The sequence below is a fragment of the Geotrypetes seraphini genome, chromosome 7 (assembly GCF_902459505.1).
Source record: "Geotrypetes seraphini chromosome 7, aGeoSer1.1, whole genome shotgun sequence".
Taxonomy (NCBI): domain Eukaryota; kingdom Metazoa; phylum Chordata; class Amphibia; order Gymnophiona; family Dermophiidae; genus Geotrypetes; species Geotrypetes seraphini.
In genome coordinates this window covers 115,002,866-115,015,011 of record NC_047090.1, presented here as the reverse complement: position 1 = coordinate 115,015,011, position 12,146 = coordinate 115,002,866, and the positions used below count along the sequence as shown (strand labels likewise).

The 12,146-nt window shown below is 47.6% G+C and overlaps 1 protein-coding gene across 7 annotated transcripts in view; it reads left to right on the top strand.

Annotated features, from left to right (window-relative positions):
• The window catches only part of MGA (MAX dimerization protein MGA), a 479,481-nt gene that overhangs the window by 403,283 nt on the left and 64,052 nt on the right, over positions 1-12,146 (top strand). For all 7 annotated transcript variants that reach the window (XM_033951892.1, XM_033951893.1, XM_033951894.1 and 4 more), the window contains one exon: positions 6,950-7,061. In XM_033951892.1, coding sequence (XP_033807783.1) covers positions 6,950-7,061 — 112 coding nt within the window. The remainder of the gene's footprint in view (positions 1-6,949; positions 7,062-12,146) is intronic.

Below are 12,146 nucleotides of genomic sequence, written 5' to 3'. Positions count from 1 at the left end.
TATATGGTGTAAGTTTAAACGTAGTGGTGGTCTGGGCGTTTAAACAGCTGAACGTAGAGGCAGGCCATTATAAAAAAAAAAAAAAACTTCCTTTTGGACGTTTTTTTTGATAATGGACATTCTCCTAGGACAAGCAGGATGAGTCAGCCACATATGGGTGTTGCCCCAACAGCTTCCAATTTGCGGATAAGCTCTCCAATAGCTCAGAGAGATTTTTTTTTTTTTTCCTCTCTCTGAGCACGTGCAGTGCCCGAGCCCTACCCATTTCCCCCTGCTTCCCCCTAATCCCCAGTCTTTAGTTTCCGCCCGTTCCCATCGGTCAGATTTTCTACAGCTCTCCATTACAACTTTTCTACTCATCACCTTAAAGATGCCTGAATCATCTAAAGAAATGACTGGGATGCAGGAGAAGGATGAATGCACTGGATCCTCATGAATTGTGCGCCCACTGATTGGATCCGGTGCACGAGGTTTCCATGTTGCTTGCATTGTGCGCACATGTCTCCACATGCACACAAGCTAAGGAAGAGGGCACTGAGAGACTACATGAAGAGAAATGAGGCCCTAGAATCTTCCTCCAGCAGCCATCCTCATCGGAATGCAGCAGCGGGGGATCCACAAGCTACAGCGGCAAGGAGCCTCCAGGATGCCCTGGCTCAGCTAATCCCCCCGCCTGCACTCGGCCCGGTAGAGAAATCTCTCCCGGAATCCCTGCATGCTACCGCGTACAGCCAGCCTCTGCAGGCAGCCGATAGGGGTCTCGCCAGACCGAGAGATCTCTCCCAGAGTCTCTGCATGCTGCCGCGTGAAGCCAGCCTCTGCAGACAGCAGATCGGGGTTTTCGCCCTCCAGACTGAGAGACCTCCCCCGGAGTCCCTGCATGCTGCCGCGTACAGCCAGCCTCTGCAGTCAGCAGATCGGGGTTTTTCGCCCTCCAGACTGAGAGATCTCCCCCAGAGTCCCTGCATGCTGCCGCATACAGCCAGCCTCTGCAGGCACCCGATCGGGGTTTCCCCCTCCAGCCCCAAAGGTAAGTCCTATCTGCTCGTTTTGGGGAAAACCTCTGGTAATCTTTTGCAGCCCCGAGGGCTCTGCCCCACCCTCCTCCCAATCTGAACTTAAGGAGAAAGAAACTCCCATGCTTCTTTCCCTCGGGGGGACCTGTAGACCTCTCCCACCGGCAGGAGACATGCTGCTCCAGAGTTCAGCTTGTACAGCAATCTCCCCACATTCTGGGAAAAAAAAATAATAATAATAAACTCGATGCTTTTTCCCTCTTGGGATCCTGCAGAGTCTGCAGTGCAGACCTCTCCCACCCCCCACCTCATGTCCTGAATGAGGAGTCTGCCTTTCACATTAGCCTTTCCGAGCTCAGACTGGGCAGGGTCTCAGCAACCAGCCATGATGGAAACCGCTGGCAACCAATTGCAACACAGGTTTTTCCTTCCTCCCTGGCAACAGGGGCAGTCCCGGGGAACTCTTCACAAAGTATGGTGCTGATGTCATCAGTGATGCGGCATGTTAGACCACGCCTCCCCAAAGGTGGGGGTTTGAAACTCCTCAGCCTAAAGAGCTGTTCACTGCATTTCAGATACCTGCTTTTCCACAGCTCACAGCCAGCAGGAGGGACTCTGCTACTATTTATGATTTCTATAGCACTGAAAGGCATATGCAGCGCCGTACAGTTTAATATCAATAGGCAGTACAGCAGGAGAAGCCCTCACAGGAGGCATCATCACTCCTCTTTCTCTGCCTCCAAGCACAGTAGGAAACTCAGCCAGGAGCACTGGCACAGATGAAGGGGTGCATCCTGCCCCCTCTCTGTAGGCTCACCCCCCTCTCAAGAAGGACAAAGAATGTCAGCGGGGTACATGGAGCCACCCAACCAGTCAAGTGGAGCAGCACATGAACCTGCGAACCACCAGGGGTGGGACCAGCAGCAAAAGTTAATCCTCCTGCTGACCCAACTCCTCTCTCAGCGGGCAACACTCCTCCCAATGCCCCCCTTTAGAGGGAGCCACGCACAACAACATGGCGCGTTCTAGCGGCATGCCATGCACCCAAGCAACGGAGGAACAAGCAGCATACCAGCCTCCAGCCACGCCCCGAGTCACTACCCACAAAAATAACTAAATAACTTTAAAAAAAACCAAAAAACCCCACAAACGAGTACTTACCCCAAGTTCCTCCAGAAACTCACAGCCTTTCTCAAGATCCACATGGATGGACCACTGGTATCCAACACAGATTACTACAATGCCTGAACTACGTCAGGCAGGCGATGGCGATCCCAGTCCACAAGAACCTCCTGGACTGCAGAGACAAGATGACTGAAGTACCAGATCTTTCCGGCCTGGGAATTTGACAACCCGCAGCAGCCATACATGGACATTGCGGTAGCCTTGGCGCTTAAGAGAAACAGGGCAGCACGCCCCCCCCCCCTCCAACGCCCCGTCAGGGAAGGACCTGAAAAACCCTGGATTCCACAGGGAAAAAGACCTTTGAGGGCGCAATGCTGAGCGCACGAATTGCTGCACTCCAGTTCCAGATGCGGCTTTATCAGGAGGCCATTGAGAAAAAATAAATAAATAAAATAAAACAGGGACTCCAGCTCACCACCGAGCCAGTCCACACTGGCAGCAGTCTATGCCCCAGCGCTCGCAACAGTAACATAATTGCTACGCAAACAAGCACCACCCGAGGGGCAGGGGCATCCAAGGGCAGCCCTCTCCCCAAAACAAAAACAGAACCTTGACCACCCTCCAGCCAGCAGGATCAGATTGTCTGCGAAGATTTGGCCCAGGATAGCCATCGACCAGTGGGCCCTCAGCATCATCAAGCAGGGATTCCGAATTCGTCTCCACTCCCGCCCCCAGAGTGGGGGGGGGCACCCTCCATCTGACAACCCAATTTTCCTGCAGCAAGGAAAGGACCTGCTTCGGCAGAATCAATAGAGGCAGTGCCGAACAGAGGAGATCACCAAGGGGTTTTTACTCCAGGAACCTCCGCGTTCCCATGGACAAGGACAACACTCGATCCTGGATCTCTGCAAGCTCAACAGGTGCATACACAAGGAACGATTCCAGATGCACTCTCTGGGTACAGTCTTGGCCCTGTTATAGCCTGAGTATTGGCAAGTATCCCTGAACTTATATGATGCATACACTCACGTGCCCATGCACCCAACCCACAGGAGGCATCATCGCTTCTAAAGCCAAGACAGACACCTCCAGCACAAGGTCCTACCCCTTGGACTCTCAACGGCTCCAAGAGTGTTCACAAAGTGCGTGGCAGTGGCACATCCTCGCCTTCAAGGGGTGTGCGTCCTATCTTATCTCGACAGCTGGCAGCACCGACAACCACCATAACCCTCCTCCAAGAACTGGGGTTCCTCATCAACTACAAGAAATCCCACCTGATACCCACTCAGGGGATACCGTTCATCGGGGCAGTCATCGACACCACACAGACCAAGGCCGTCCTACTGGACTACCAGATCATCCCTGCCAGCAGCTCATCGTCAGCACGCTCCCTCCTGTGTCTTGGCTGCAGTCGTTGTTGTCCAGCACATCAGACTACACATGAGATCCCTGAAAGGGCACCTCAGACCTCACTGGGACCAGTATACCCAACCTCTGACCACCCAGATACCAATTCGCCAGCCCATACATAAGACGCTTCACTGGTAAATGGCCCGAGATAACTTAGCGAAAGGGAAACCAGACCACCACTTCACCAGCTGGTGGCCACCATGGATGCCTCCAAACATGGAGGGGGGACACACCTTCTCCATCTTCACACAGGCGTCCTCACTCCATATCTACCTACTGGAGTTCAGGCCCATAGGGAATGCCCTTGAAACCTTCAAACAATGGGTGACAGGCAGGGCAGTCCTCACCCAAACATAAAATCAGGTGGCCATGTACTACATCAACAAGCAGGGAGGGACAGGGTCAGCCTCGCTATGCAAGGAAGCTTGCCGCATGTGGGAGTTCACCAACTCCATTTAATGCCCCATCCAGGCAACTTACCTCCCGGGGGAGCAGAACAACCTGGCAGAAAGCCTCAGCCGCCAGCTGGATCCCTATGAGTGGTGTCTCAACCCAGCGGCGACGAAGAAGATCTTCAGCACCTGGGGCACACCGAGCATCGACCCGTTTGCAACCGAACTGAACTCAAAATACTCGACCCTCTGCTCAAAAGATCAACCCATCGCCGTCTCAGCCCCGACGGTCTGTCTGTGAGTTGGAACCACGGACTCTTATACGCCTACCCGCCATACCCTAAGTCCTGCAGAAGATCCTTCAGGACAGAGCAACGGTGATCATGATTGCCCTGTTCGGGCCCCAGCAACCATGGTTCCCGTTCCGGCAAGGGATAGCGGTTCATCCACCTCTCCCCCTCCCGATCAGTGCAGTTCTCATAACACAACAAGGGAGCCTTACCCTCCACCACGACCTGCGTTCCTTAGCCCAGACCACATGGATGATGAGAGGATGAACCTACCACAAGACGTGGAGCACATTCTTATGGCAGCCAGAAGACCTTTAACCAGAAAATGCTATGGGTTGAAATGGAGAAGGTTCCGCTACCGGTGCACAGACACGCAGCGAGACCCCTACAACTGCCCCATACCGGACATCCTGCAGTACATACTGAGCTTATCTCAGTGGGACCTAAAACCCACTTCCATCAAGGTCCACCTAAGTGCAATCGCGGCATACCACACTGGCTTAGACAACAAACCAGTGTCGAGGCATCCAGTAATCACAAAATTTCATGAAGGGACTGTCCAATCTGCACCCACCGGTCAGACCACCGCCTGGATGGGACCTCAACTTGGTGCCGCATCAGCTCTCCTCGACCCCTTCAAACCTTTGGGAGAGGCAGAACCCGTATTCCTGGCCGGGAAAACCCTGACCTCCATTGCGTCGGCCAGATGTATCGGCGAGATCCAGGCCCTGGTCCATCACCCCCCGACACACTCCTCCATGAGAACAGGGTGGTACCCAGAACCCACCCCCCGATTCTTGCCGAAGATGGCTTCAGCGTGCCTCCCGGCACTCTGCATCCCCCCACAGGGAGACACACAGCCACCTCAGCGACACCTCCTGGACTGTGTGCGGGCCCTGACTATGCAACAGACCAGACAAGCCTCAATTGTTCGTTTCCTACGACCAAAACAGACCAGGACTGCCGGCCATTAAACGCAGGCTCTCGCGCTGGATATCCAAGTGCATCCCCTTCACCTATAGAAGAGCGCAGCATCAACCGCAGGTGGGAGCCCATGCCCACCAGCGCAGAGCCATAGCCACCACAACGGCTCATCTGCACCACACACCAATAGGGGATATCTGCGATGCAGGCACTTGGTCCTCCATGCACACCGTCACCAAGCACTACTGCCTCGACATAGCATTCCACGCTCCAAATGCATTCGGCCGAGCAGTCTTGGAAGTCGGCCGAGCAGTCTTGGAAGTGGCTCTTCCCTCCCGGGAGGGACAACAACCACTAGCACAGCCTTGACAAACACTGATCAAGTAAGGGGTTATAAATATCGACAAACACTGATCAAGTAGGGTGTTATAGATATTGATTAAGTAGGTCTTCCAGCACCCCTGTCTAGACTGAATGTGGAATATGCAAGTATGAATTCTCACATGCAAGTACGAATTGTCACTGTTGACCAGTTGGTTTCTCACTGTTCATTGATTGTTATTGACCAGTTTCACTGTTCTGTGAGTATTATTGCTCAGTTAACACAGCACTTTATCAAAAACCTTGTTTCCACAACTCCACCTGCTTCGCCTGGTTACCCTGCCCGGCTCGGCCTCCACAGCCAGACGAGGGATGCACAGAGCGCTAAGGCGCATGTCCAGTCGGTACATCCCTCGGCTAGGGAGTCACCCATATGTGACTGACTCATCCTGCTTGTCCTAGGAGAAAGTGTAGTTACTTACCTGTAACGTAGGTTCTCCGTGGGCTGCAGGATAGTCAGCCACACAACCCACCCGCCTCCCCATACGGCCGACCCGGCCATAGCTAGGAACATCCTGGGGATTAGGGGGAAGCAGGGGGAAATGGGTAGGGCTCGGGCATGCCCAATGGGGTCCGGGCACTGCACTTGCTCAGAGAAAAAAAAAATCTCTCTGAGCTATTGGAGAGCTTATCCGCAAATTGGTAGCTGTTGGGACAACACCCATATGTGGCTGACTATCCTGCTGTCCACGGAGAACCTACGTTACAGGTAAGTAACTACACTTTCTCCTAGGACATTACAGGTTACTTTTTTCCTGCTTCTACTTTCAATGTTTAAGGCCTTAGGTCAAAAGGGGACTTAGACGTTTTTTTATTATTATGCCCCTCCACGTTTAGTGATTTTCCACTTTCTTTTGTTCCATCAGAAAAATACAGAATGAAAAAAGTGGAAAATCACTGAACTTAAAATGTATAGCCCTTGATTGAGACTGCCCCATCTTTGTTGATTGGGCTGAGATCTTTTCATTGGCCCCTCGTATAATGCTTTAGTTAGTTTTGGACTTCTTAAATGGAGGCATTAAAAGTTAGGTATTTAATAGGCTCCCTTGATTTAAGGAGCCAGAAATCGGTGCTGAATTTCTAACTTTATTTTTTGCCCTGCCCTTTCCCTCTTCTAAGGTGCTAGAGCCAGCAAATGTTTTAAATTTAAAAGTTTAGGCACATGTACCTTAGTTAGACCTCTTAAAAACTAGCCTCCAAGTGATGTATTCTAGAAGCCATCAAATTGCTTATGTTTTGCTTTTGAATTTTAGGGGATTTTTAAACTAAATTTTTGCACTTAACGTGTCTAACATCAAAAATTAATGTGCAACGGTGAAGTTGGGTTTTTTGGGGGGGAGGGAGGCTGAGTAATTTTTATTCATTTGTTTTAACATAGAGTACTAATGGCTAACTGATTTTCAACCTCTAGGCCTATGAAGAAATTCAGGGATTAACAGATCAGGCAGATAAATTAATTGGACAAAAGAACTTACTGACTCGCAAACAAGATATGTTGATTCGCAAAGTATCTGGACTCTCAGGTGAGAAGTGTTTTATAGATTGTAGTTTAGGCGGTGGGTGGCAAGCCAGTGGGAAATTCTGGAAGTGCTGAAGCTTGGAGTCCACAGTTGTACATGCTAGTTCGCTACTTGTTCTTAAGCAAGTTACTTAGCCACCTTATATTCAAACTTAAAATGGTGTCACTCAGAAGTACTTGGAGGCTGAAGATTTGCAGTAGAGTCCTTATTCTACAGCAAAATTAACACAAAAAAACAAACAAGAAAATCCTGGCATGCTCAAACTATTGAGCATGGAAATTACTGAAAATCATGGCAGTAATCTGCAGCATAGCACAAGTGTTAGCTTTCCTATCAGTGCCTGAGTAATGATTGGCTGCAGTATACGTACCCCCAGCCTAGCACTGCTTCCTGCCACCCCCCAAAAATATTCTTAATATCTAGAGGCACATACCCTGACCACCTTCTTCTGACTTGATCCAACCTGATCTTCTTTCCCTTCCCCTCAATATTAAATTAAAGATTCCCAGGTGGTATAATGGTCCCCTCCATCCAACCCACAGAGTTTCCAAGTTTATTTGCACTTGATATACCACAATCAAGATCCCTGATAGTCAGGTGGCCCCACCACAACCTCTCCTAAGACCCCCCTGTACCTGGATGGAGGCAGGAGTGATGCCCACTCACTCCTGCCTTCAAGAACTGATATCTGAAAAATGGTGGCACCCCTATGTGGTTTATCCTGGGGTGCATTGGTTGGAGCCTGTTTACCATATAAGGGAGGAAGTCCCTATATGATAGGTCTCACCTGATGCATCATGCTGCCATTGTGCAGATTATGGCACCTGGAAGTAGGAGCGAATGGGCATCACTCCAGCTTTCTTCCAGGTATGGGGTTGGGTGTCGCAGGGTGGGAGAGAAGACCACTAGACTATACCAGAGATTTGGGGTGGATGGGAGGGAGGGGGCAATTATCCCACCCGGGAATCTTTTATTAATATCAAGGAGAAGAAGGGCCAGTTCAGATTTGGCTTCAAGTAGGGGAGGATGTTGTTTGGGCTGATGCAGGAAGCAGTCTGGGCAGGGTAGTCAGGTTGGAGGAAGAGAAGAGGGTACAACTAAATATCCGTTCCTCTCAACTAACCCTCTTATGCTGTCCTGGACCTGGGAAAAATTTTCCAATACTAAACATGAGTGAGAAACTTTTCTTTTCATAGCTGTGGAGTGGATAATGACCTCATCAACTTGCATTTTAATGCAATTTTAGGTATTGGTTTCAGAGTGAGTTAATACCCGTGCTGAAATCATTTTGAGCATTCAGCACACAATAACGTGCATGCAAACCCATAAGTAGTTTTGAGCATTGGCTCTAGAGTGTGTCAATTACTTTCCTTAAAGAGTAATGGCTCTGAAACCCTAAGATTATTGTAATTATCAAAAGGAATTCCTACTTCAACTTTGAACTTGATCATGTTATGATCGCTGTTTCCCAACGGTCCCACTACTTCCATGTTCTTTGCAGGTCCTCTTAGTCCATTAAGGATTAGATTCAGAGTGGCATTTCCTCTCGTCGGTTCTCTGACAAGCTGATCCATGAAGCAGTCCTGTATAGCTTCCAGAAATCCGGTCTCCCTAGCGCATTTTGAGTTTCCAAGGCTCCAGTCTATTCCGGGATAGTTGAAGTCTCCCATAATGATCGTGTTACCGTTTTTGCATTTTCGTTTCATCTCGGCTTCCATTTCTTCATCTGTAGCTTTGTTTTGCCCAGGTGGACGATAGTACAGGCCCATCTTTATCTCGGGCCCTTTCCTTCCCGGTATTTTAACACATAGCAATTCCAATTTGTTGGTCGTTACTGCTGTGTCCACTCTAGTCGAGTGTATGCTTTCTTTTATGTATGAATTATGCAATAACACAATCTATATATTCCACAAGGGTCCTCAATCATCACTATAACTCAAATGGTAGCATAACTTCACCACCATTAGAATACCCTTATGTATTCAACACTTTAGTCAAGTTTCAAGGATCCTCAGCGGCACCACTTGGAGCTCAATAACATTTCATTGCGCCAAGCTTTTTGTGTCTACTCGTCATCGGGTCCCGTTAATTATCAAGTACTATTCTTCACTCTTGCATTATATCAAACAATTTTTTGGAATTTATATATTTTTTAATCAGTATTTAAAAGCTGTTATTTAGCTTTTTCGTGTGGTCTCTGGCAAGGGGAATGTCATACCGACATGTTTCGCTTGGATACCTTTATCAAGGAATACCCCCCCCAGTATTAAACCGCCAGCGCATACGACCACTCAGTCCTTAGACCCGAAAAAGCTAAGTAACAGCTTTTAAATACTGATTAAAAAATATATAAATTCCAAAAAATTGTTTGATTTAATGCAAGAGTGAAGAATAGTACTTGATAATTAACATAACAACGGGACCCGATGACGAGTAGACACATAAAGCTTGGCGCAATGAAATGTTATTGAGCTCCAAGTGGTGCCGCTGAGGATCCTTTAAACTTTACTAAAGTGTTGAATACATAAGGGTATTCTAATGGTGGTGAAGTTCTTTTATGTATGGCCATAAACTTTTCCATTTTAAAGATATAACATAGGGATTCCCACCAGAATGAATAATTTAATCTATCCCAGTTTTTCCAATTCTTTAAAATAAGCTGCATGTCAACTCCCGTCATTATAAACAAAAGTTTGTTGTTTTTTGTCGAAATTTGACTTTTTGCCCTCAGGCCCCAGACAGTGCTCTTCAGTCACTGGTCCACAGTGCGATCAATGCGGCGTTGTCTTCGGGCCGGTGCTGGTCCACAAAATAATTATTTTATTTCCGCCGGTCCATAGATGTCAAAAGGTTGAAGAACACTGATGAAGAGAATGACACGGGGAAAAAATTTGTCCCTGTCACAGCCCCATCCCCGCAACCACGTCCTTGTCCCCGCGACCACTGTCCTCGCCCCATTCCCGCAGCATCCATACAAGCCTCAGTACTGCAATATTTAGCTTATTCCTTCATAATAAATCAAAGTTCTGGCTGCTGAACTAGAGAAAGAGATGTTCTGCTGGCATGGCTTTGTTTATAAATTTTTATCAACACAACTAATATACTACTTTATTCTAAAGCAAAAAAAAAAAAAAAAGGAAATGAATAAATAGAAAATTTTTTATACCTTTGTGTGGTTTCTGCTTTCTTCATCTTCTCATTCAATTCCTTCCATCTACTGTCTGTCTTCTCTCTGCGTCTTCCCTTCACCCCCACCCCCCCAATTGGCCTGGCACCCATCTTCTTCCCTTCGCTCCCCCCATAATCTGGAATCTCTCTCTTCCCCATTTCCCTTCAGCGTCTGTTTCTCCCCACCCTACCATCCCCAGTTTCTTCAGCATCTGTTCCTCTGCACCCCACCTTCCCCAGTCCCTTCAGCGTCTGTTTTTCTCCACCCCACCTTTCCTCCCTTTCTGCCCCTTACCTTCGGGGCAGGCAATTTCTAAATGTGTTTCCTACCAGCAGTCGGAGCTTTGAAATCACGTGTGGCTGCAGGAAAGTGACGTGCATATGCTGGACTTTGGGAGGGAAGAAATAATGGGTCTGAAAATAGAGGAGAGGGAGAGAGATGATGGACAATGGGATTTAGGGAGGGAAGGAACAGAAAGGGAGAGAAGTTAGACACAAGGGATGGTGTGGAGGGGGGATAGCGATACTGGATAAGAGGGTAGTTGGGAAAAGAAAGGGAAAGATGGTGGACCCTGGGGAAGGAGGGAGAGATCCTGGATGAAAGGGTAGTTAAGAAAAGGTGGATCTGTGGAGGGAGACAAAAAAAAGGAAAGATGCCAGACCTCCTGGAGAGGGAAGGGAAGGGAAACGGAAAGGGAGGACAGAGATGGCAGATGCATGGAGAAAGAAGAAAGAAGGAGACCCTGGCAAGCAAGTTATCAGAAGACAACCAGAGCCTGGGACCAACAAGATTTGAATAATGACCAGACAACAAAAGGTAGAAAAAATAATTTTATTTTCTGTTTTGTGATTACAATATGTCAGATTTGAAACGTGTATCCTGCCAGAGCTGGTGTTAGACCGCAAACATGAGCTAGAATTTAACAGAGAAAGGAAAAGTCTTTTTTGTTTGTTTATTTTGTTTACACCATAGCAAAGGGCAAAGGGGGTGAAGAGGCTATGAAAGGATTGAAGAGGCTATAAAATAAACCCACCAGGATGTTTTATAAAAACACCCAATTGGGCAGGAGAATCAAATCGAAAAACCAATTCAATAAAGGCTGAATCGAATTGAATTTTTTTTCCTGAATCGGGCAGCACTGCCGGCCAATGGTGTTTAATCCTAGCAGAAAAATGCTGTACTTATATTTGTAAATGGAAGAACACATACTAGATTTTCATCTTGGATATCTATTGTTTTTTCTTTCAGCAGTAGTGCTCTTTGGGCATATTTAGCCCCCAGATATGCTTTGTGAACTGCCTTCTTCGGATATCCCCTTGCATAAAAGAGATTACTCATTATTGCAGCTTGCTTTTCAAACTCCCCCATAGTAGAACATAGCCTACGGATTCTTAGGAACTGGCTAATAGGGATATTAAATTTAATAAAATAAGGATGATAGCTACAAAAGTGCAGAAAGTTGTTTCGATCCACCTCCTTCCTATATAGGGTGGTGAAAATCTGTTGTTCAGTATCTTTAACTAACACAAGATCTAAAAAAGCTATCCTTTCCTTATGATAGGTCATAGTAAATGATAAATGTGTGTCGAGGGTGTTCAGCCGTTCTAGAAATTGTTTCAGTTCAGACTCAGACCCATCCCAAAATATTAGAATATCATCAAGATGTCTCTTGCGCAATCGCACATGGTGAAGAAAAGAGGAAGCTGGGTATACTAAATCATGTTCAAATTTGGCCACATACAAACTTGCTACTGAGGGGGCTAGAGTTGCCCCTATCGCTATCCCCTGAATCTGTTTAAAAAATTCCCCATAATATCAAAAATAATTTTCTTGAATTATCAGTTGAGCCAGTCTATTAAGCCATCCACTATCAAAACGGCCTAGATCTTTCTGTTAAAGAACCCCTTCAATAATGGCAA